Consider the following 27639-nt stretch of genomic DNA (forward strand, 5'->3'; position numbering starts at 1 on the left):
AAACAAAAAATATCATTTAATCTAATACATATTTTAACCAGAATCCACATTATCTTCTATTACTCCTAAATTTGGGTAAAAAAGAAAAAGTAAGCAATCTACTATACAGCTATTTTAGTTATCTTTCTTGGGCTCAAAAGACAGGAAAACATGCTAATGCAAAGTGACATTTAATAAATTCATAATTATTTAAATCAAGTTAAAAAAATCTAACTACATATATAATGCATCTATATTTAATTTACTTCTACTGATCTTATTTATTTCTAAATATTATTTATAATAAATCTATAATTATGACAATATTATGTTCTTCTAAAAATATAAAATAAGTACATGTTCCTTATGTGTGCGCTAACCTAAATAGGAGCAATTACACACATGCTGATGTTATATCTTTACAAGCTGTGGTTCCTTACAGGGAAAACAGGAGTTGAGACTTCACTAACATACCTCTCTTGTAAGTCCATTAGACTTTGCTCTGCAGTTTGTAGACTCTCCAAGTCTTTCATCATTTTTGCAACATGTTCTTTTGATGTCTTATTCTGTGTATAGGCAAACCAGCACCCTCCAACACCAATTACTATAGAAACTGTGAGAATAAAGTCCTTCATCCAATTGTGAGGTGGGCCTATGAAAATAATTATAGATGGCTAAGTTAATCTTTTGAGTGTAAAAGAATGCAGATGCATTTTTTAACTAGGTATCCAAAGCCAAAAATACTGAAGATCTATTTCCCATATACAAATTTCCAGCCTTTTAAAAGTTCTTTCTTCAAGCAACCTATATACTTGTTAGCATTACCTGATATACAGAACCTACAGAAGAGCACAGATAAATGCACATGGATACAACATGCCCTTTTTCCTGTCCACACAAGTTATGGGACCCTTTATAAAGCAATAGCTTCTCCAATCACGTGCTATGAGAATGGGTCTTAGTGGGATGAAGAAGGTCATGGAGAGAGCCACCATTACCAGTCCAACCTCTTTCATTGTGTCAAGTTAGGCAGCTATCCCTGAGATACAAACTGAAAACACAATCATTCACTAAAAAGCATTTTCCCCACACATGGAGCAAAGTAACTAATTGTGTTCATTAATGGTCTTCAGTGGCAGGTGATATCTCCCCAAGCAGACATTTGATAATGTCTGTTGTTATAACTAGAAGGTGGCAGGCCATAAGAAGTTGTTACTGGCCTCTAGTGAGTAGAGGCCAGGGCTGTTGCTGACCATCCTGCAGTGCACAAGACAACCTTCTCCCTCCTTCCCCTCTGCCAGTAACTAAGAACTGTCCAACCCAAAATGTGAATAGTGCTAATGCTGGGAAAACCTGGGTTAAATGGCCTCAGCAAGCATTCCATTTTATGTGGCTATTAGTCCAAGACACAGAAGAAAGAGCATGACCTCTTTCCCTAATCTGCCAGGATTAGGGATGATGTTAACCCCAGCACTTTACTAGATCTATAGTGAAAAGGAAGGTGCTAGTGCCTACTGTTTTTGGTGACACAAAACACAGAAACCACTATTCAAATAATTTATCAATTTAGCCCTGACTGCCAAAACATACTAATATTTCAGGGTGCTCCCTGGATAGGAGACATAATGATTTTATATAATGTACTGTTTTACTATTCCAAAGAGATGTAGTTTATTGTGCAATACTGCCTAAATACCCAGGCCTCCATGTTTGATTAGATGAATAACTCTACAGAAACCCCAAATTACTATGCTGACAGGCCTAGGGTTCATTTCTGTTTGAAAGGGTGATAAGACCAAGTTCTAGACCGGAGATCCTCAGTTTCCCTATTTTCACATTCCCTTACCCACCCAGGTGAAAGAATGCACCGCAGAGGCTGCAGTCTTAAGGGTTTGTTTCTAATGTTGCTTCCATGTGAGAGGTTCAGCTCAGGCTACTTCAACTATGAGCCCTGGTCTCTTTCTGGCTAAAATAAAATCATCAGCAATAATAATAAATTGATGGACAAGTTCAAAACTCTGTACCAAATACAAGTTGGAAAAGATTTGCAAATACCTTTAAAATCTCTCTCTAGTCATTTGACATAGTAGTTTCTTATGAACCTTGCATGGGTGTCCCAACTATGGTACTCATTTGCTCAAATAATAATTCTAAGACAAACACATTTATAAAGTAATGTATCATTAACTTCTTAACTGGTTTGCCTATTAAAATATTTGTTTTTAGCATTCTTTGAGACCAGTTTGATTTCTTTTCAGATAACTTGATATTACTCTCTGACCTAGAAAGTAGTTGGCTTCCATATTAATAAAGGGAAGATATTTATTCCTGACCAAATTTCATTTAAACACAAATTACACACTTTAATTCCTATATTCATCAGCCAATCACTTCAAAAAACTGAGAATCTCACAGAAGGCAATCCTCCAGTGGATTCAGTCGAGGACTCAGGACAAGGAAAAGTTAGTGAGGGGATCGTATCTGTGGAATGCCTGGCATTTCAGCAGTGCTGTTTCCTAGGGTTTGCAGTTTACACCAACAGTGCATTTCCACCAACTCTCACAAACGGATGTTCCAGCTGTTTCACCAGCTGCTCTCTTAGCCTGAGCCAAAAAAGAACACCAGTAAGGTCATTCAATCACTCATAACTCCCCTTTTCTAAAGGGGTCATCTCCAAGATGGTATCACAGGAACCTTAACATCTTCTACCACCAAGAATTTAGGTAGAATAAATTATTAGTGTCCTAGTTTATCCTTTGTTAAAGCCATTTTTTTATTTGTTATTCCTTTTGGCTTCTAAAAAATTAAAACATAATTCCTCTTAAAATGTGTATTCCTCAAATACTTTCTCTCAGAGCTTTCTGAAATTTGAAATTTAATGAAATAAACATATTGATATTCCTTTCTGGGGGAAAAAGTATCCCTATCAGGGTAAAGAAATACGGGTTTCATTTTTCTTTTCTTTTCCTCTCCCTACCTCCTTCACTTACTCCTTCATTCCTTCCTTCTTTCCTTTCTTTCCTTCCTTCCTTTCTTTTTTCCCTTGGCCTCTCCTTCCCTTCTTTCTTTTGTTCTTTCTTGAATTGGATGCAGGGGCATTCTACCTCTGAGCTACACCCCCAGTCCTATTTTATTTTTCATTTTGAAACAGGGTCTCCTTAAGTTGCTGAGGCCTTGTTAAAGTTGGTGAGGCTGTCCTTAAACCTTCTATCTTCCTATCTCAAGCTTCCTAAGTACTGAGATTACAGGTATGGCTCAAGGTTTATTTTTGTTACAAATATGACATAACATGTTCTTACATGTACTTCTTCAAATCAGTCAAATAAGCTGAGAGTAGAGTCACATGTCCATAGTCCCAGTACTTAGGAGGCTGAAACAAGAGTTTCGTAGGTTCAAGGCCAGCCTCAGTAAATTAGCAAGGCCATTGGTATTTAGTAAGACCCAGTTTCAAAATACAAAATTTAAAAATAAAAGGGTCTGGGGATGTAGCCCAGACATAGAATGCCCCTAGGTTCAATCTCCAGTACAAAAACAAAAACAAAAACATCAAATAACATTATCCACTTTGTGCTCTTGCCATGATACTCCTGTTACTTTATACAGCTTTCAGTGGCTCTATTTTTTCAATCCAGAACTAAAATATTCTTTTCTTAATGATTAATGAAGGCATTAGGATCTATTACTTCATGTCATCAGTTATGATAAACTGTAGTATATTTTAAAAATTCTACAATGAATATCCAGCTATAATAACATCAACATTAAAATTCTTTTAAAGATCCAAACTTAAATCTGGCAATTTCAAATTATCACCTAATCATAGTTTTTACAACTATTTACACTGGGTAACAGCTTTGAAAATTCACATTCCATGTTTCAATGGGCAAAAATTTTGGATTTCTTATATCTATACTATCTTTTTAAGACAGCATTACATTTCTTTCACAGTTACTAGATGATGATTCTTAGTGCTTTACTACCTTTCTTATTTTATTTCCTTCCTAAAAAAAAAACAGAGATGATGGAACTGTGCTTTTACATCATACTCCGAGTAAGAGAGAATACTAACGTGTTAGAGGTCCAAATAAAACCACATCCAGTGCCTTCAGCTGAAGTTTTTGTCTGTGACTTCGGTCGCTGATTTTCAATTGGGAAATCATAAATGAAGGTTCATGTACTGCTATCCTGTTCATTTAAAAAATACATATACATATTAAATGGAAATATTTCTAATACATAAACTTAAGTATTTGACATATTTAATACCTTACACATTAGTGGTGATCAATGGTAAGAGCTCATCCTTGTTATTTAATGCTTTATCATATATTTCAACACTCATTTCAAAATAAACTTAGCTATCAAAAGACTCCTCTATGTTCATAATTTAGTTGCTCTCAGTTATTGTTTTCTAAGGTTATTTTCTACTACAACTTACACTGATTTAGAAATTTAAAATATTTATCATAATACTATCAACTGCCTAAATTTAAGAAAGACAATGAGGTAGAGTAAAAAGAAACTACATCACAGAATTCTACGTGAGGTCCAACATGAACTCAGAGACGCGAGTGATGCAAACTGAGTGGGTGAGAAAATCAAGAAGTCCACAGAGGTTGGAAAGGAATACAAGGGCATGTATCAGGTGAAGATAAAACTATCATAAACCCTAGAAATAAAAACAATGGATTATAGAATATACAATAAAAAGCCTAAGATAATCATTATAGCTAGCATAAAACTAACATTATTTGAGAGCTACCTACATCAGATTTACCAGTGTTTTAATGTCACAGAAGGAATCTAAAATGCTTAAGATCTAAAAGTATTTTGAGTTTGAGATATTTTTAGATTTTGGAATATTTGTGTGTATATATGTATACACACACATAAAGATATCTTATCTGTGAGATAAGATACAAATCTGAACACAAAATTCATTCCTACTTCATATATATCTATAAACATAACCTAGAAGTAATTTAGTACATCTGCAATTTAATTGTGACCAGTAAGGTATTGAATTTTGCATATGTGCTCCCATGTCACTGCGAAAAAAGTTTCAGATAACATAGCATTTCAGATTTTGGATTATGGGACTGGGGATGTTCAACCTGTAATGTATTATGATGGGCCAACTATCTGGAATGTTTAAGGCATTTTCTTGTACATTCTTATTGCCTGCTCTTATATCTACAGATGTCCTACAATGGCTCTGTAACTTAAGTAGTAATTGAGGCTAACCATATAAAAGGGACTTGAAGAAGAATATTAACATTTAAACTTCTTCGTTCAAAAAAGGTAAAATGACAACAAAACTTTTATTTGTAACTTTTTCATGTTTGCTATTTTTAAAAAAATTTATCTTGACAAATGTGTGATGTTATCCCCACAAATTCATAAGAATTTGAGGCACCTCTAGTAATCTTAACTAAGCCAAAAGAAAAAAGCAGTTATAACATTTATTACCAAAACACGGCTCAGCCTATTTCATTTTATGTAAGTGTTATATAAAGAAACCTCCCCCAAAACAACAAAGAAAAATATTTAAATTACTTATATACAGGGTAACATATATAAGTCAAAAAGCCCTAATCTTATTTTAATGCTCTGTCTTTATTTTATCTTAGAACTTGTTTTTTAATATATATTTTTATTGGTGCATTATAGTCTCACATCATAATGTAGTTCATAGATAGTGGCATACATGCACACAGCACTTGGTGACACCCCCCACCCCAGTCTTCCTCCCCACTTCCCTGTACAGAGTCTGGAGACTGGCATTGGTGTTCTTACATATCACCCCCTTCCCATAGACCACCTCTTCCATTATCTGAGGTTCCTTTGATATCCAGATTACTCTCTAGCTTTTGCATATGAGAGAAAACAAGACCTTTCCTTCACTTTCTGTGACTGGCTAATCTCACTTAACATAATGCTCATGGGGTCCATCCATTTTCCTGCAAATGGCATAATTTTGTTCTTCTTTATTGCTTAGTAGAATCCCATTCTGTGTATATCCCATAATTTGGTAATCCACTCATCTGTTGGATGAATATCACTGCCCAGCAGTGATATAGCCAGATCTTAAGGTAGATCCATTTCCAATTTTCTCAGAAATCTCTACACTGATCTCCAGAGTGGCTGTACTAATTTGCAACCCACCAACAGTGTAGAAGAGTTCCTATTTCCCCACATCCTCACCAGCATTTATTGTTGTTTGATTTCTTTTTCCTCCTGATGACTGACATTCTGATTCGGGTTAGATGGATTCTCAGAATAGTTTTGATTCACATCTCCCTGATTACTAATAATGTTGAACTACAGAGTTACAGTAATAAGAACAGCCTGGTATTGGCACAAGAACAGACATACAGACAATGAAACAGAATAAAATACAGAAACAAATCTACACACTATGGCCGACTGATTTTCGACAAAGGTGCCAAAAACATACATTAAGCAAAAGACAGACTTCAACAAATGGTGTTGGGAAAACTGGTTTGTAGAAAAATGAAATTAAATCCCTATGTCCCACCCTACGTAAGAGCCAATTCAAGATGGATCAAAGACCTGGAAATTAGACCAAAGACTATGAAATTATCAGAGAAAGGCACAGGTCCAACACTCCAACATACAGGCACAGGTAGAAACTTCCCTAATAGGACTCTCAAAACTCAGGAAATTAAAACAAGAATAAATGGTATGACATTACTTTAAAAAGTTTCTGCTCATCAAAAGAAACCAACAAAAGTCTAAAGAGAGCCTATGAAATGGAAGATCTTTGCCAGCTCTTTCTGTGACAGAGACTAATATCTAGAATATACAAAATAAAGAGTTCACACTAAAAAAAAAATCAAGAAGTGGGCAACTGAACTAAAAAAGCACTTCACAAAAGAAGAAATACAAATGGCCAATAAATATATGAAAAATGTTAAATATCATTAGCAATCAAGGAGATACAAATAAAAAATACACTAAAAATTTTTATCTTAAAAAAGTGCATTGTATTAAATTTTTTCTTCTAACATCTACTTGCACCATGAACATAAAACATTCTCAGTACTTGCTGAATTGACTTGTATCCCCATAATTTTGCTATCATTCCTGTCATATATGTAATAAAATTAGAAATATTTATGTTGATGTTCAGAATATATTTTTAAAAATCTGAGAACCTTCAACCTGATCCAAAATACAAATTTCAAAGCAACAAAAATGGCTTATTTTAACTAGGCATGCATACAAACTGATGAGGAATGTTATTTGTATATTTCATCACATACAATAATAATATAATAACTGTAGAGAATCTTTTTTGATATAGCAAACAATCCAGGAAGAAATAAAATACAGAAGCAATCTTTTAGGGATAATGTTCTGGTAGAATCACTGCAGAATTTTAATATTTATCTTTAAAGATTAGTGAGCTAATAAAAATATAGAAAACTAACAACTAGTACAACTAGTTCCAAATATTGAAGTAATAAATTTGGACATCCTGATTTTGATATCGGACCTATAAAGGTTTAAATGCTGCCTTGGGAAAAATATCTAAATTTTCTGTCAGTTGATTTTTCTTTCCCTTTTTTGTGGTTTAAAAATGGGAGTTATATATGTACCTTATTTACTCATGAGGCTTAAATGAGATAACATAAAGTACTTCTGTGTAACATAAATTTTAAAACGGCTGCTCCTATTCATTTTTTGTTCCTTTTTGTGCCTTATTTTCTTTCTTTTTATTGGTGCATTCTTTTTATTTTTATATACTTTTACTGGTGCATTATAGTCTCACATCATAATATAAATCATGTTGATAATGACATACATACACATAGCTAATCATTTTTAATTAAGATCTCGCCTAAGGTCACTAAGTTGGTTATTCATAGAATACCAATTAAGAAAAATCTATACATTTATTCATTCAAAGAGATTCATGAAAATGAATCTCTAGTAAATGAATAAGTTATTCTCGGCTTCACCAGGTAAGTGGTCAAAGGTTGACCCTTTGATGTGATCTAAAAATGATATATATAACCCATCTACCTTCTAACCCTCAAAATTACTTTCACTGGGAATACATTTTTTAAGGTCTTGATTATTTAGACAAAAAAATTAAATAAAACTTGAAGATATATGTCAAAAAGGTTAAAGAATAGATATGCTATTTTCCTTGTGCCCTCAAGCCATAAAGTAATTTCTAGATTCAAAACTGAAAAATGACATCTAGTATAATATCTAGGTGATAAAGACTCACCTGGGAAGTGTTGTTCCTTTGACATTATTATCTCTAAAATTCTTCTCGTATTGTGGGAGTTCGACGAATTCTATCAACCACTGAAGGGTGTCCTCCACAGTCCAATTATGAACTGCAAGAGATAAAATACAGAAGTGTTTTTAAACACATTGCCTTTATAATTAAAATATATACATGCAGTATAACTTTAGGAGAAATTAAGATGTCAGGAAAACAGCTGATCTTAGAATAATATCACCCAAAAGAATGAAGATAGCTATGAGTAGATTCTAGGAAACTGAACCTAAACCAGGAACAAGATAACTAACATCTCTCCTCTGGATATTTATTTTGAATTAAGCCCTATATATGAATTTTTTCTTTCAGCTTTTACTTATATACAAAATAAGATGCTAACATGACTATTTCCATTTTGGAAATAAGAAACTGGGAAGTGAATGATAACAAGACAGTTCATGGCAGGACTGGATTTGAACTCAGCTAAACTAACCACAAATGCCTCTATACTACTCTGAAAACACTGATATTAAGTAATAAAAATATAATCATGAAATTAGCCACTAGATATAATTCAGAGGTTTTTGCTTCTTAGAGAATACAAAGGGCAATACAAAGGGCAATAATAAGTTTATCCTGCAAAGTTCCATGATGTCCACATTTAATTTGAGGATTTGGGCAAATGATGGGTTTGTAGACCACACAAGATGAAGAAGGAGAGCGAAGAAAACAACTGTGCAATAAAAGTTCTGGGAATCCATTTGTATGTAAACAGACCTCGAGAAAGATCTTTCTGATAAGCTACAAAAAATTCTAAATTCACATTTGCATGCAAAACTTGCTTCTCACAATCTGCCTTTTTCATTACATGTTCTTTGGAGAAAAAAAAATTACGTAAACCACAAACAATTAACTAACAAAAATCTCATTAAAAACTGTATGTGGCTAGGAGTGGTGGCGCACGCTTGTAATCCCCACGCTTGGGAGGCGGAGACAGGAAGATCACGCAGGTTTGAAGCTAGCCGTGCTGGCTTAATAGACCCTGTTTCCAAATAAAAAGTATAAAATAGGTTTGGGAGTGTAGCCCAGAGGTAGAAGGCCTTCCAGGAATCCCAGTACCACCAAAAAATAAAAAAATAAAAAACTGTATGTGAAGCCAGGCATGGTGGCGCACGCTGGTAATCCCAGTACTTGGGAGGCTGAGACAAGAGATCCAGGTTCACAGCCAGCCTTAGCTACTTAATGAGGGCCTCCGCAACTTAGACCCTGTTTCAAAAGTAAGAATAAAAAATCGGGATGGGGGTGTAGCTCAGAGGTAGAATGCCCCTGGGTTCAACCCCCAGTTTCACGGCGGAGGGCAGGGAAAGCTGTATGCGGCAAGTGATAAAGTTATTATATGACAAAGCTTAAATTTTTAAATGTTCTCTCCTTTATGCCTCCTTTATGCATTCCTGCCATAAAATCTAGCAATAGGCCTGAGGCTACTGTATCCATTTAGCCAAATAAGCGAAGATACCAGCTAGAAGTCCAGGTTCCAGTGCTTTCCACTGAATTTAATACATTCAAAGTAGCCTTTTTACTCTTAAGCTTCTTCCTATTCAAGATTAGCTGCACTGAGTATTGCCCTGTCTTGCCTGCCAAGAAACCCACAGCACAGCTGCACCTCACATACCCACCAGGAAAACTGAGCCAAAAAAACAGGATAAGAGCTTTCATTTCTCTGAATGTTCAATAGTGAAAGTCCCTGATAGAACTACTCTAGCATATCAAAATAGTCCCTCATTTCCCAATGAGATAGTAAAGAAAGGAAGAAAATGCAAAAGAATATATATTTAGACTGCCCAAATCTTAGTATTGCTCTACCTAATATACAATAGCAGTATAATGGTTTGAAAGTGCTTTGCTTTAAAAATGAATCTTAATAACAACAAAATTCTAAGACAGAATAGAGTTACATTGGGGGTAGGTTCACGTTTCCTTCTGCTGTCTGTTTTGTTTTTTTTTAATGATGCCTAGTGAACACCTTCACTTCTCGTGACCAGGACTTGCATTTTATATTAGTTTTTTTCTGCCCCAAACACTCTGACTTTCTTTCAGTTCAGTTCTAAAGACAGATCATACTCTGTTCCTCAGAGCTTGTAAACGCTAGTTTCTCAGCATGAAACCTTTTGTATCCCTCCACCTTATCTCTGCTTACATGTTTTATTAAACTTCCCTATCTCAGCTAAAACTTTAATTCCTCAGGGGAGCCTTTCCAAATACTTTTATTATGATCATAAATCATTTTGTAATGTATAGAATTTAACTAATTATAACTATTAACTTGTAGGATTATTCTTTCAACATTTATTTCTTCCACTGAAGAAGGTATAAGTTTCTTGCACAATATATTAGCCATAGCACTTAGTACACAGAAGGTACTCGACAAATTATTTGTTGATGCTGTTGAATAAATGAAGTAGAACATGTTTTAACTGTTAAGTATTATGAAAATCTAATCTTTACATTTTATTGAGACTCAAATAAAGAGATTTGTATGCAGAAGAAATTCTTGATAAGCAAAGTAGTTACTCAGTTAAGAATTAACCAGTTTATTATTGCCCACTTCCCATTGGTCTTTTACATATGCTGCTGATTAGCAAAGCTTCTATCACAGGGCAGGCACATAAGGATATAATATTCCTTTTTAAAATGTAGTTTGCGCTGGGCATGGTGGCACACGCTTGTAATCCCAGCATTTGGGAGGCTGAGACCGGGGGATCGTGATTTGCGGACAGCCTCAGTTACTTAGTGAGGTCCTCCGCTACTTAGTAAGACCCTGTTTCAAAATAAAGAATAAAAAATAGGGCAGGGGGTGTAGCTCGGAGGTCCATCCCCAGACCCGCAGAAATAAATAAATAAATAAATAAATAAATAAATAAATAAATAAATAAATAAATAAATAAATATTTAAAAAAATAAAATGTAGTTTGCAACACCAGGTGTAGTGGCACACTCTTGTAATCCCCGCGCTTGGGAGGTGGAGACAGGAGGATTGCGCAGGTTCGAAGCCAGCGTTGCTGGCTTAAGAGACACTGTTTCCAAATAAAAATATAAAATAGGTCTGGAAGTATAGCCTGGAGGTAGAAGGGTTCCATCCCCAATACCACCAAAAAAAAAAAAAAAAAAAAAAAATGTAGTTTGCAATCTACAAAGCTATAAAACAGGCAATTTCTACATTTTTAACTTATTCTATTTCTGCTCAATATTTTGCCCAGTGTTATAAGTTGGTGATTTTTATAAGTTGGCGGTTATAACAGTGATTTTTAGCAAACTATTCCAAGACCAATATAAAGAACTATGGAATGGAAAGAGACCTGATTCAGGTCCTATTTTGTACCAATGATTCATATTTAACTGTGGCTCAGTTTTTCAATACACAAAATAGTGAACTAAATCATCTTTAAAATGCATTCAAATTGTCTCTATAATTTCATTATGACAAAAAGGAGCTGGTGTTTAAAACAATGCCAACTAGACGGTTAACAGACAACAGTAGATTACAGAATACTGAGAGGAGAAAAGTGACTCCAAGAACTTTCAGGATAGCAACAAAAACTCTTAACAACATTTATTAGTATTTACTATATAAAACAGGAGATCTGCAAATGCTATTTAAAATAATCACTGCAATAACTCTTTGAAGTAGGCACTTTTATTATCATAATGAATTAAAACTTAAGAAGGCAAAATTCTTAATTAGGTGTGACAGATGAATCAATGGTCAAACCAGGTTTCAGACCAAATCTTTTTCTAGAATTGTTGGATGCTGTTCAATAACATTGCCTCTGGTCCTGATAATCATATTAGGCAACTTCAATAGATGGTCCATGTGCCAGTCATCCTTGCAGCCACATCTTCAGCTTCTGAATGCACCCACATCCCCCGATTCCCCACACCACTCTTCAACCTGACATGGTATTCCTTTCTTCCTTCCTTGCCAGGCCTGTTTGTTGTTCTTCAGTCTTTATGACTCGAATCAAATTCCTCCTGGAGGTTTTCCTTATCTAACCACTTTTAAATTTTAGTTGTACTTCTTTGTGTTCTTTAATCACCTACACAATTATATCCCACAGGACTGACCGCAGACCATGTTTCCATGCCCGACTTAACCTCTGGATGGTAGGTTCCTGAAGGGAAGGAACTTAGTCTTTACCTAACGCTGACCATTAACATCACTGCATCATTCCTTTAATACAAGGATTTGCATTTACACTTTTACATGTATGTTCACTTACCTCCTATCGCAACCCTGGAGAGAGAGCTGTTACTGTGCAATCTACACAAAGAATCTTGGCCAGGAGAGGCCACGTGACCACACATGTGGCCACACACATCTAATAACTGAGAGAGCTAGAATATGAACTCTGATTTGGTTACTGTCAATTAAGTGGCTTCTGATTGAGAGCAGCTCACTAACTCTAAAATTTGAAATACTTTTTCTTTGAAACAAACCATCCAGACATCTAGTACTGATTGTACACAAGAGTTAAATGTTATAAATGAGCAGTTTGCCATAGGTGATTGCATTAATGGACTTAAGATGTCCTTCAGACATCAGGTCCATACACACTGAAGCCCGGAAGAATTCAATGGAGCTATCTTAGTTCCTCATCAAGGAGGAGACTCCTACAACATGGGAAAGGGTGTCTAATATAGCCTGAAACAAAATTTCAAATCAGCAGTGGAGTTATAACTGGAAAAGATCTCTACAGCAAAGGGGATGGGAAGGACAGCAGAGAGTAAAGAATGGATGGTGAATGGAACCCAAACTTCAGAAGATGCAGGGGTGTGGGAATGGAAGATATGGAAGGACACACATTTTGTGGACTTTCACAAGAACAGAAGGAAGATGAAGATTCTCCTTTTCATCATCCCTGTTTCTAGCTACTAAAAGAGCAATTTTCATAAGAGGAATTGAGATTCCTGATTCTGCCCCAAAACAGCACCCCTTTCTTCCTCTCTTACTTTCTACTGTCAATCCTACTACGTATATATTTTTGGAATGACACTTGAAAGATGAAGAAAACTAGCCTTAAGAAATGAAAGCTTTTAGCAGAGCACACTGGTGCATGCCTGTAATCCCAGTACTTGGTAAGCTGAGACAGGAGGATTGCAGGTTCACAGCCAGCCTCAGCAACTTAGTGAGGCCTTCTGCAACTTAGTGAGATCCTATTTAAAAATAAAAGAATAAAATAGGGTTGGGGGTTTAGCTCAGAGGTAGAATGCCCCTGAGTTCCATCCCTAGTATAGGAAGAAAAGAAGGAAGAAAGGAAGAAAAGAAGGAAGGAAGGAAGGCTTTTTGAAAATAGTACAATGTTAGTAATGAGGGGAATGAAGAGTCAGAAGTGCTAGCTATAACACCAGCAGAGAAGTAAGGAAACTGGCATTCCTATGACCGCCCAGGAGAAGAAGCCTCCTAAAGAATGAGACAGCACAGGGGCACACTCAGTTGTGCGGCTGCGTTATAACTAGATGAAATGCAGTAGCTGAACATGCTCTCTTCACACGCCCACCCCACTCTCCAAGTTCTACAGTACGATCTCTACCACATGGCCCAGCATATGTGCTACCTTATTTTGTAACTATTTGCTAACATTCTATGTCCCTACTATATCCTGAGCTTCCCTAAGACAAGCAGTATTGACCTAGCATAAAGTTGCATTTAAGTATTAGCTGAATGTGTACCTGACTTTTTCATCCTTAAGGGAAAAAAAGTTTGACTTTTTAATTGTCTACTTGCTATCCCACAGTTGTGTGAAAGACAAACAATACTATTTTCACAATATATAATTTCAAATCAGCAATGGAGACTCCTTGATTCCAGACCAGAATCATAGAAACATATGGGCCTATAAGCACCAATTTATAGCCATGTGGTTATAGATGTGGACAATAGAATGAGAATTTGTGTGTTGCCAGACAGTCCTGTTTATTTTTACCAAACCTGATATTCTCAAATCAATGTGAAACATAAAGTTTAAAATATATGTTTACTTGTTCTTTTCATCTGTTAAAAGCAATCACATAAAACCAGTGTACTCAGTCTACCTACCCATATACCTGTATTAAATTACAGACCTATATTAAAAATACAAAACAGCTTAGTGAAATATAGCCATAAAAATATCCATGTTATATTTAATAAAAATAAAAATACATGCTACTCTAAAAAAATCCTGATAGATATTAAATACTGAGGAAAAACAATTTCTAATTATAAGGCATTTTGTGTACTATTATATGCTATTTTCAATATGATCCACATAAATTAAAAAATATTTTAAGTAATAAGAAGCAATATTATAATCCTTAGTTTACAAAATGTAGATATATTTATAATAGTAGCTAACATTTTATGAGCACTTTGCAATTCTACAATTTCATGAAATTCTCTCAGTAAGAAGTAATATTAGGAGATGAAGAAGGCTGAGGTTGATTAATGGAGGAGCTACATCTGAATATGTGTAAAAGTATGAATGTAGCATGGCCAACCTGGACACTCATTGTTGGGAGGGGGGAAGGGGAAGTGGGGGGTGGGAGGGGACACCAAGCACAGTCTGAATATATGCTACTTTCAATATGATCCACATAAATTTAAAAAGAAGTAATATTTTAAGTAATAAGAAGTAATCCTTAGTTTACAAATTAAGAAGCTGTGGCCCAGAGAGTATAAGGAATGCCTATTCAAATTCACATAACAAGTAAATAGTAAAAATGGGATTCAAAACTACTACGGACTTAAAAGTCTCAACTCTTAACTATCATGTTTCTCTTCCTTCTCTTTCTCTTCCTCTGCATTGTGAGAAAATTTAAAAATACAGCCAAATTCACCATCAGCTGTGGCAGAGCTTGGATATAAGAGATCTACACACTACATTTATTTTACATTTTATTTTATAGCTCTCTTGCTATTTAATTGCAACATCCTAAATTTATGATTAAAGAAATATTTGTACCATCTGTCTTAATATTAAGAAGCAATTAGCCAGGCATGATGCCACCCACTTATAATCCCAGCATTCCGGACACGGAGACCGAAGGATTGTGGTTCGCAGACAGCCTCAGCTACTTAGTGAGGCCCTCTGCAACTTAGTGAGACTCTGTTTCAAAAATAAAGAATAAAAAATAGGGCAGAAGGTGTAGCTAGGAGGTCAAATGCCCCTGGGTTTCATCCCCAAACCCGCAAAAAAAAAAAAGCAATTGGCATAATATTTTGTGTGTGTGTGGGTCTGGGGATCAAACCCAGGAGCATTCGACCTCTGATCTATAGCCCCTGCCCAATTTTTTATTCTTTATTTTGAAACAGGATCTCACTGAGTTGCGGAGGACCTCAGTAGCTGAGGCTGTCCACAAACCACAATCCTCCGGTCTCAGCCTCCCAAATGATGGGATTTACAAGCACGCGCCACCACACCGGGCTCCTATATTTTATTCTTTATTTTGAAACAGGGCCTCACTAAGTAGCTGAGGCTGTCATGAACTGCAATTCTCCAGACTCAGCCTCCTGATACTAGGATTACCAGTGTGCACGACCACACCCAGCTGCATAATAGTTATTTTAAATTAACTTCTGACATCATGAGATAGAACAGTAGTGAATAAATACAGTTAAATACACTTTGTATTAGAGCATGAAAACATCCTTTATAAAAACCAAAAGGTTAGAAAAGGACCAAAAAGGGGAAATAAAGAACAAACATTATTAACAAAAGAAACCAATTATGTAATGTATGCATGTATGCCTCCACCAGCTTGTACCCCATTAAGATTTATGACCATAATGAACATATAAAAATTTTAAAAAATAAAGTTCACCATAAGAAATAATAAAAAGAAGTTAAGACTTCTGATATATGATCTAAAAATTTACCCTCTTAAAAACTGAAATTTTGGCAATTTATATAAAATATTATATTCTAAAATAATATATACTAAAACTCACCACAGGTAAAGTCCATTTCAAATTGAGAATTCCACGTTTAAAAAAACATCAAGAATTCTCTTTATGCTCACAGACACTTTTTCACAGAAAAAAGTCAATTAACTTAAGGTGTGATATAGTAGGGCTTTGATAATGAAATTTTAAGTATATGTAATATAAACATGAAAGAAAATAGTTTTTAAATGTAAAAACTTAAAGACGTCTTGGGCCTCCCCATTTTGTCTTTAGTGGTTTCACAAGGCTCTGTGGTGTCACTTCTAAGAGAGATTTCAGATGATCAGCTGCTCAGCAGAGTCAAGACAGGCTTATCTTTAGAACTGTGCCAGAATGTGGGCCTCCCATTTTCACATTGGTCAGCAGAGCATGTCTTTGTAACATGGACTAAATTCCTGCAACATGCTATATTTGTACATCTAAAGCCACACCCTGGACTTGGGAAGTTCAGATATTAGTAGTTGTACCAATATTTTGCTCATGAGTTCCTACATTGTTATCACACAAGAACTGCATGCAATTTTTAGAGATACTAGGTACATGTTGGCACGTGCCTGGATATTTAGAAAATAAAAAAAATTACCAGGGTGTTTTATTCCTAATAGAAGGTCAGAAAACACTAAGGGAAGGCTTTATTACCTTTTCTATTATAAGCTGCAATTTTATTATCATTTAAACTAAGTGTATTATCAACACCTAGTCCCATGAAGATGGTGAGGATAAGAAAGATGTATTTTACAAATAGAAAATGCAGAAGTATTGAGTCCCAAAATTGTGAAGATTAACCAACAAAATGTATGTAAAAATTATTTTTACAAATGTGCTCTACTGAAAAAATTTATAATAAAAGTAATAAATGTCATCATAATAAAAACAATAAAAATATATAACAACCACACAAACAGAAATATTGTGCAATTAAAAAATAATAGGCCGGGTGTGGTGGCTCACGCTTGTAATCCCCGTGTGCTTGGGAGGTGGAGACAGGAGGATCACGCAGGTTCAAAGCCACCCTTGCTGACTTAAAAGACCGTTTCCGAATAAAAATATAAAATAGGTGTGGGAGTATAGCCTGGAGTTAGAAGGGCTCCATCCCCAGTACCACCAAAAAAAAAAAAAAAAATTCTAGGAATATGATTTCTTTACAAATTATTGGAGAGTAGCAGGAAACAAAATGTTTCAATCAAGTTTTCCTTGACATCTCATTATGGGTGTCACTGAAGAAATGTATCACCTTAGAACATACTGACTTAACCTCTAGTTCCTTCTCTCCCCACCCCAACTTAATCTCTGGTTCGTTGTTTGTCTGTCTGTCTGTCTGTCTGTCTGTCTCTCTCTCTCTCTCTCTCTCTCTCTCTCTCACTGTGTGTGTGTGTGTGTGTGTGTGTGTGTGTGTGTGTGTGTGTGTGTGTGTGTGTGAGTGTACTCAACTGAGAATGAAGGAAATATTTCACACAGCCAGGCATGGTGGCACACACCTGTAATCCCAACTACTCAGGAGGATGTAAGAAGAGGGCACCAAGTTCTAGGCCAGCCTGTGCAACTTGGAGACATCCAAAATAAGACAGAAATGGGCTGGGAGTATAGTTCAGTGGCAGAGTGCTTACCTAGCATGTTTGAAGCAATGGGTTCAATCGCTAACACCAGAAAAAGTAGTATTACATATCAAAGGAAGTTCTGTTGAGGATAATATTTCTTATTCATTTCTTTTTTCTCAGTATGTTAAAAATACAGGAGTACTACATGATTTTTAAAAATGTGTACTGTCTGGTATGTACACAGAAAGAACTCAGTATTTGTAGATGAGTGAATGGATGACAAAATGATTCTGCTAATCAATGCTACCAGAAAAATGGCACCCTTCATTTATTCTCTTGGTGACTTTTTTTTTTTTTTTTTTTTTTGGTGGTACTGGGATTTCTGGAAACCCTTCTACCTCTGGGCTACACTCCCAGACACCTATTTTTTATATTTTTATTTGGAAACAGGGTCTCTTAAGCCAGCAAGGCTGGCTTTGAACCTGTGCGATCCTCCTGTCTCTGCCTCCCAGGTGCGGGGATTACAAGCGTGCGCCACCACACCCGGCTCTTGGTGACATTTTAGATAAAGGAACAAACTCTCAAATGCGTGACTAACCTTCATAAAATGAAGAAAATGCTATTTTCCAAAGAATATGTTAAACAAGAACAAAATTATTTTCAAGGTAATTATACTCAGAAAAATTCCGTTTAATCTCCAGTTACAGATTACTCTTAAAAATCTAACAGTACATAAATACTATTTGTGACATTTACTAGGTATATATAGCATTTTCCAACTTAAGCTTCATTTAGTATATATAATGGTGATCAATATTACTAATGGCAAAACAAGTTCTAGAAAAAAACTCACTTATTTGTGACTACTATAACAATTTAATAACACTACTCTTATTAAAGCAAATTGACACAATGTGCTTAAAATATCAAGTTACTGAATAGGCTTCCTTATTCACAGGGGACACTTTTGTTAGTGGCTTGAGTTATGTGAGAAGAAAAATGTAAATAATGTGCTTCAGTAATAAAAATAAATTCACTGTGATGGATTCATTCTCCAAAGCTATTTTTCAATTCTCAGATTCATTTGAAAAGCCTTTCAATGCCCAGGAGTAGCCGAGTACCATAGAAAGATGAGAAGAGAGGGACCAGAGTCTACATAACGTGGACACTAAATGACCAGCTCTACAAAAGCAGAGGCCCGCACACGGCAGGGCCTGAAATGGGGCAGCAGCCCAACAGGGCCAGGAAACTGATTATGTGCAGGTAGAACTATTAAGTAGGAAAATACACTGGAGGTAAGAGGGCCAGGTGTTTCATTGTCAGTAAAGGGAGGTGCATACAGAAGAAAAGGTTAAGACAGAATCAACCCAGTACTGCTGAACTGAAATTGGTGGTATAAAGTGTCAATATGAATTCATGGTTTTTAACAGAAAAAAAAAGAAATTGTGTGTGTGTGTGTGTGTGTGTGTGTGTGTGTGTGTGTGTGTGTGTGTGTTTTCCCAGTCTATTCAGAAGGACTGAGAACAATATCTTAGTAGCAATGAACATTCTTGCTAGAATTTTGGTTTCTAAATATCACCACACTAAAAGTAATCAGACTCTTGGAAAAGTGGCTGTTTCCAGGAAAATAACACAATGAGCCTGTATATTTTTATATACCAGGAAGTAAGAAAATGCTCAAAAAATGAGAGATATAACAAAGGATAGAAACGAGCTTGAAATTTGGGACAAATTTGGGACAAATTTGAGCATCAAAATCATAATGCAAATAACAAATTAAAATCCACAAAATAAAAACAGGACCTCAGGTCTACAGTGAGATAAATAAGTACATCAATTTTCTAAGTAGTCATAAGATTGAGACAATATTTCACCAATTTCTAGTTTCAAAATATGTCTGCTATCTCCTACCACCTTCACAAGATGTTGACAGTGTATCTGTTTAAATACCTTATTTTAGAATATCAACTCATAAATAGAAGAAATGATGGAATCTGAAAAACTGTCATTGACAATCATCAAAATAAAGAATAACTCAAGCAAGAAAGATCCAAGAATGCTACAATTAGTGGGTAAAGTGATAGGAGGAATGTGATTTTTTAAAGTCTCCAAGTATCTCTCTACCAAAAAAAGTATGCATTAATTATAAAGGGGGACAAAAGTAACTTTCTAAATACAGAAACATAGCTGGCATGATCTTCATCAAGTCACCAAGGTAACACTGCTGTTATTAAAACAAATTGACACCATGTGCTACAGAGAAAGATAAATGAGAATAATCATTCCTCTGGAAATCTTTCTATCCTGCCGTGAGTGGTGCTGCACACTTGTAATACCAGTACTTAGGAGGCTGAGTCAGGAGAATCGCAGCTTCATGGCTGACCTCCGCTACTTAGTAAGGCCCTCTGCAACTTAGTGAGACTTCTATTTCAAAATAAAGAATAAAAAACAGGGCTTAGGGTGTAGATCGGAGGTAAAATGCCCCTGGGTTCAATCCCAAGTACCAAAAAAATAAAAAGGGAAGAAAGAAAATCTTTCTATTCTCAAATGTATAACTGGGTCTTATTATATAAATATATCAAACCCTAATTTAGATATAGTCTATAAAAATGACCTTTTTTTTTAAGATTACTAAGCCCAAATCAGGAAAGTCTAGAAAACCACCAGGAATTGTTTCAGATGGAACAAAATTAGAGATAGGTTTATTTTAATTTTGGAATCTTTAGCTTTAAAAGGTCATTATTAGGACAAATGACAAAAGAACTGAGGGAGTGATCTGAACAAATAAAAATGCATGTAATATATACATAATGGAGATTTTGTTCTGGTCCTTCAACTTTTCTCTAAATGTGAACTCACTTTCATTAAGAAATTAAAATTTAAAAAACAAAAATTTTGTAGTTGGTAATATAGGCAGAGATTATTGTCAATTTCTCTTTACTTTGTAGCTTTTGGTTTTCTTCAGCAAAGTAATCTTTTAACAACACTGATGATAATAGCAAACACTAGATCTCTATTAGCCACCAAGAAATGTCCTAAGCTCTACTTATTAGATCATTATTCTAAGCTCTACTTATTAGATCACTGAATCCTTAACAACCCCCTAAGGGAAATACTATTATAAGTTGTATTTTACAAATGAGGATAGTTAGGAGCAGAGAGATTAAGTTAACCGAGGTCACAAGTATTATTCAGAGGCTTGAATACAGGCAGCCAAGCTTTATGCTCTCCACTCACTGTGAGATACTGTCTATCTGGGAAAGTGTAGCTATACTATGGAATTTTTTTAGGTATCAGTAATTAAAAGATGAGAGGCCTTTGAACACATACATGTTTAATGCTTGTTCAATACTCATTTAGTAATAAGTTGGAAAGATGTAAGACTCAAATACACAACATTAGAAAGTTTCTCTCATGGATTTATGATGTTTATGTAGTAAAAAGCCAATGAACCAGTATAAAAATATTTATAATAATCTGAAAACTAGACTTTAAAGGAAAACATCCTTTTCTTGACTTTACAACTAGAATTAACTTGAAATTTTAGTAGTCTTTTTAGGAACATGGTAAGTCACACTGGTCTAAATTACTAAAACATTTTAATCTTTACTATTTCTCAACTTTTATAGGCTGGAGCAGAAAATAATCTCCTCTCAATCTGACTTAAGATTGTTTTTGCCTTTTCTAACTACCTACCTCAATAATTCTGAGTTCTATTTCTTTGCATTTCTTTATTGTCTTACAACTGATTTATTTTCAAGATCCAGAAATAGTCTCTCTTAATTTTTTCTCAGGCTCCCAGCTGTACCAATGTGAAAGAAAGTAATTCTGTTTACTCTGGTAAAAACAGTCTTGGAGAGAAACCAACAAGTTTTTATCAAATAATTAAATTCAGAATCCTTCTCAATTATGAATTTCCCTTCTTGTACTTGATATTCCACACAAACAAAATACTTGATCATCTTGATTACTTGTTTTAATAAAAGTGTCAATAAACTAAAAATGAAAAAGTGACCTTTAAATCCGGTCTAACCAATTTACTTACAAAATAATATTTTATACTTTAGAAAACAAATACAAAGTTATTATTTGCCATTATGCATGCTTTCAGTCTAAACAAATTCAACTAACATAAATATTGTACTGACCTGACTTTTCAGAATTCTAATCCTTGCTTCCTACTAATATAAAGAAAAATGAAAAATGTTCCCAATGACATTGAATTAGTTTAAAAAAAAATGTGAATCAAGTCTTTATTAACAAATGAAGAAAATGGTGATAGCACTGTAAATTATCAAAGTACCTTTCTTATAGTACAGCAATATAAAATATGGCTTTCCCTAGATTATATCATCTATAACTACTTATAAATTTAGTAAAATTTTTATAATTTCATAAAGGAATACTCTTCTAGATAATTCTCTGATTTATAAATCTTAATTCTAATCATCACTTTTTCAATAAGCATTCTCACTGCTATAGCCCAAAAAGAACCTGATGACAACTTAGAGAAAGAAAGATTTATTTGCTCATAGTTCTAGAAATTTCAGGAGTTCAGTCTATGTTAGACCAGGTTACGTTTGTGGGGCTTGGGGAATGGTGCAGAGAGGAGGGGAGAAGAGTGAAAGGGAGGGAACACAAGGGTTGTGCTCTCATATCAGAGGATGAAAGCAAGAAATCCAACCAGGTGAAGAGAGACCAAGGCCACACCCCCAGGGACCTCTCGACAGCCAAGCTCACCTCCAGCATGGCTGGTGAGGTAGAGGGGGACACTCTAATATAAACCATAATACTAATTCTAATTTTATAGCTGTCCCTTTTCCCTCCTGAGAGGGTATTATGTGGTACAATTGACCAGTAACCCAAATGCCACAACTCTAGTACAGCATAAGAACATAGCACTGCAAAAACCTTCCATGTTCTTATGTTCTAAAGTATAACCATAGTTGATATTTTTGGTTATTACTAAGTGCGATAAATACTATTTGCCTTTTGGTACTGTTTAGGTCATAGGCCAAAAAACACCTATTCCTTGAATTCACAGATATTTGGAAAGCATCTCTTCTCAAGATTTCCACACCAACTCAGCATGAAGTGCCTAGGTTTTGCCACTTTAAACTCCTCCAATGATGCTTTTAAAAATACACTGTTTCACGGGGTGTGGTGGTGCACGCTTGTAATCCCCACATTTGGGAGGCAGAGACAGGAGGGGCGCGCAGGTTCAAAGCCAGCCCCGCTGGCTTAAGAGACCCTGTTTCCAAAAAAAAAAAAAAAAAGAGGTATAAAAATAGGTCTTGGAGTGTAGTCCAGAGGTAGAAGGGTTTCCAGGAACCCCAGTACCACCAAAAATAAATAAATAAATAAATACACTGTTTCATTTTTCACAGTATAGACATGTCTAGTGACTCCAAGTGAACTCAGCTAGATTTTCACCTAGTTAAAATAGAAAGTGCCAAACAGTAGTAAATATCTGTAATAGCCAGAAATATTTTGGAAGTTTTCAGTAGGTAAAGAGTTATATTGGCTTACTTCATTAAAATAACAAAATGAGATTTTTTTTTTTTTTTTTTTTTTTTTGGTGGTACTGGGGTTCCTGGAAGCCCTTCTACTTCTGGGCTACACTCCCAGAACTATTTTTACATTTTTATTTGGAAACAGGGTCTCCTAAGCCAGCGCGTGCGGCTGGCTTCGAACCTGCGCGATCCTCCTGTCTCAGCCTCCCAAGCGCGGGGATTACAAGCGTGCGCCACCACGCCCGGCACAAAATGAGATTTAATAAAATATCTTTATTTGGAAAATGAGACTCAATTATAATAAAATTCAGAGTTGAACCTAAAGAAGCCCATTTTTAAAAAAAAAAACTATTTCTTGTTCCTCAGTTTTGAGCTGCAAGTGTCAAGAACGTAACCGATTATTCTAAAAGAACAGCTATATTTTTATCACGTGACCCAGGCTGCCAGACCCCCACCCTCCCACCCACCCTTGGGTATGAAATAATCGCAGGTTTTTCTTCCCACAGTCTAGTTTCTCTTTCTCATCAGTCTGTAGTGGCTGGCTAGCTACTAGGTGCCCCCCTCTCCCTGCCTTCTTTAAGACAAGCTTCTTAATCCCCTAGGGGAAGGAGACGGGTAAGAAGCAAACTGAAGGACTCATCTTAGGTCACTAAGAGAGGTCTAGGTTTGCCTACATGACACAAGTCAATTACTTTTTGGCATTTTTCCAAATAGAAAAGGTAGAGAAGATTCCTATTTTTCTTTGGTCATAATCCTGGAAAAAGGGAAATTTTTAACTGCCCTTTATAAATATATAAATTATAAAAAGGGAATTTATAATTTATACCTAGTCTAGAAAACAGCCAGAGGTAATAAAATCCCCAAAAAAGCTGGACCAGTGCAGATTAAGTCCCTGGCTATATACATGCACTTTTCTATTAAATAAGGATAACTGGATCTGTTCCTTTATTGATTATTTAACTATATCATTCTATTAATATATAAACACATTATAAAACATCTCATCTTTAAAAATATAAAAAAAACTTTCTTCACATCCTATCTACCTCCTGCTATCAGAGTTACTGAGACAGAAGAATTGAAAGTTTGTAACCAGCCTTAGCAACTTAACTAGTTCCTGTCACATGTCCCTAAAAGGTATTAACTCCATAAGGGCAGGATATCTATTTTCTTAAGTATTCTATCCTCAGTGTCTAGGATACTGCCAATCTCACAGAAAGAACTAAATAAATTCTTGAAAACTTAAAGAATGAGTGAGTCAGATTTTGTCACTTGCAATCAATCAAACCACTGATGAATGAGCATCCTTACAACAAAGTTTCCCACTACTTGAATTTGAATCTCTCCACTGGGGAGAAAAAAAATTACTAAGATAAAAAACTAATCAGATTTTAAACTTACGTAGTAAAAAAAAAAAAAAAAGATACTCTATACTTTCAAGCCACTCAGCAAAGCATGCTGTACAATCAGTTAGGCACAGGAATTTATTAAGCTTTGAGTTTTGTAATAAATTTAGCCTTTAGTATTTAATACAGTGCAGGTTCCATTAGAAACTGGAATGATTACTTCATTCATGGTGTGCGCCACCATGTCCATCTTCACTGGACATTTCTAAGAACCATTAAAAGAATCTAGACCTAGTCCTATAATACATATTGACTATCTTAAAACTTCCCTCTTTCAAAGCTTTCAATTATATAACTAAGAGAGAATGCAGTCTAACGTCATAGATTTGTGCAATTAAGCATGCTTATTAAAAACAGATGAGAGAAATTTAGACAACTTCCAAAGCAGGTCAATCTTTAACTATCTCACACAACAATCTGGATATGCTTACGTTTGCTAAGGTCACAGGCTCTGGATTAGTGGGTATACAGCCAGTACACAGAAATCTATTATTACACACTGTAGAAGATCTGTAGCACTATACTTAAAATTCTGCCACAAAATATTTGGTACTTGTCAAAACATGAAAAACAATGAGATTAGAATTCTATAAGCTTACAATATATCATTGAAAACACACAAAAAAATGCAGCAGTTTTTAAAGTCACAAATCTCTTGTCCTTCCTCTCTATTTAAATTTGCCCCTTTTCCTATCTCACGTTCATTCCCTTCCAAAAAAATCTAAGATATTTACTAACATCTGTCACTCAAATTCTTCATTGGAAACAAATTCTGAGAAGAATTTGAAAACAGTGACATACCTGTGGGTTACCATCGTTCTCCATCACTGGAGCATTATTATATTAATAAGTTTTTTGCCTGAGTTTACATTTATTTTTATTAGCCTAACAAAATTTTTTCAACCCATGAACCAACACAATTTTTGGCAAAATAAGTAATCAATAACGTATAAGCTGATGTTGAATTGAAAGATGTAGCAAGACTACCCTTATGCACAGTACATGTTCAAATTGTACTTAATTGATCACTTTTAAGTGTTCTGCATAAAGTACATCAATGGAGTATTTTTCTCTTTTAGGCACAGTCAACTCTACCAATTTCTAAGAAAACCCTTTACTTCATCATATTACTGGTTTGTAACTACAATTTAGTTTTCCTGACTATCCATTAAATAGTGTGTTGCCCACGATTTCTACTTTATACTACTTTCTCTTAGTAGCAGGCATGAAACATTTCTTCCACACAAAGGATAATTTTTTTTAATTTTTTTTTTAATCTTTTTTTTTTTTTTTTGGTGGTACTGGGGTTCCTGGAAGCCCTTCTACCTCCGGGCTACATTCCCAGACCTATTTTATATTTTTATTTGGAAACAGGGTCTCCTAAGCCAGTGCACGTGGCTGGCTTCAAACCTGTGCTATCCTCCTGTCTCTGCCTCCCAAGCGCGGGGATTACAAGCGTGCGCCACCACGCCCGGCCCACACAAAGGATAATTTGATGCAGTGAATCTCTTGCAATATCATTCACTTGAACCTTCAGGACTACATCCAGAGAACCTCTTAAACATCCCCTTCCCAAATGAAAGGCTAATAAATCAAAATTTAGCACACATCCATATGCTACTGGTTCCCAACTGTTGGAGAAGGGTGAAAAGAATGGAAAGAACAATAAACAAAAGGCCTGCTGTTTTCCAGACAGTCCATCACAAGCTGTGAAAGTTGGACAGTCTCATTTTTACCTTCTGCATAAGGTTCGGTACTCCAGATAGGAGCTATTCCTTGAGTCTGTGAATACAACAGAGGACAAACGTAGACTATTTCTGGTATACAGAAACCCACAGGAAAATTCACAATCTCAGAAAAGTACTTCCTAAGTCATACGAAATCTTCATATGAATTTTATGTACTGAAAATCTTCTTAAATGAGGAAAAATGAGATTCACATGTTTACTTCATGTGTTCCTACAAAACAGAAATGGTCAAATTCTCTAGAGCACAGAAAAATGGGACAGGCAGGTGGTCTCTGATGTCTCTACTTCAACAATAAAACTAACAACAATCTACACAAAAAATCAAAGTAAAAAAGCAATTTTCTCAAAGCTAAGGATCTTCTATAAATTAAAAAGGCATCATTAATCTAGGGAAGTCAATATTTGCAGTAATCATAAATCACCAAATCTCAAGTGTCCTGAGGTAAAAGAGAAAGAATGTTTACATTTTAAGAGAAAGAAATAGGAAAGAAGAAAACATAAAACCAAAACAGACCTGATAAGTAGATGCGAAAAAAGGAAAAGAGACACCAAAAAGCTAACATGAGATCATAATTTGGATAGATCAAGTGAGTATGATGGTGCACGCATGCAATACTAGTATTTGGTAAGCTAAAACAAGAGCATCACAGGTTCAACATTAGCCTCAGCAATTTAGCAAGACCTAAAGAGAAGCTGTTTAAAATAAAAACAAAGGGGGGGGGTCTAGGGTTGTATCTTGGACGTAGAAAGCCCCTGGGTTCCCCAGTACCACCCACCAAAAAATATATTTTTTCAGAACATTCTAAGTATATTTTGATTATTTTATAATAAAAAAGCTTTAAGAATATAAAGGAATTATGATTATATAGAACAGTGTTTGCCTGCCTAATGTGTAATAAAATGTCCAAGAAATGGCTACTCTATATTTCTAGCAAATACTCACATGAAGCTCCCTCAAATGTTAGAGTGAATGGCCAACATGTTTGTGTCACTTATTCTCTACATAAGAAACTCTGACTACAAAAGACCTTTTGTTAGTGGTACAAATGATGACATCTGTCATTCTGAAACTACACTCCACCTTGAGAACAGGCCTTCACTTGTGTATAAACTGCTTCTGTGGATGATAAAAAAAACAATACCTCACTGGGTGTGGTGGTGCACGCTTGTAATCCCCGCGCTTAGGTGGCGGAGACAGGAGGATCAGGCAGGTTCGAAGC

The 27639-nt window shown here is 35.3% G+C and overlaps 1 protein-coding gene across 2 annotated transcripts in view; it reads right to left on the reverse strand.

The window, feature by feature from the left end:
• STIM2 (stromal interaction molecule 2) overlaps positions 1–27639 on the reverse strand; it is a gene marked incomplete at its 3' end in the record, with an annotated part of 138816 nt that overhangs the window by 24363 nt on the left and 86814 nt on the right. For both annotated transcript variants that reach the window (XM_080697781.1, XM_080697780.1), the window contains exons 4-6: positions 8240–8351; positions 4049–4164; positions 454–631 (exon numbers count right to left, since the gene is read on the reverse strand). In XM_080697781.1, coding sequence (XP_080553907.1) covers positions 454–631; positions 4049–4164; positions 8240–8351 — 406 coding nt within the window. The remainder of the gene's footprint in view (positions 1–453; positions 632–4048; positions 4165–8239; positions 8352–27639) is intronic.

This window comes from Muscardinus avellanarius, assembly GCF_963383645.1.
Source record: "Muscardinus avellanarius genome assembly, chromosome: 6".
Taxonomy (NCBI): domain Eukaryota; kingdom Metazoa; phylum Chordata; class Mammalia; order Rodentia; family Gliridae; genus Muscardinus; species Muscardinus avellanarius.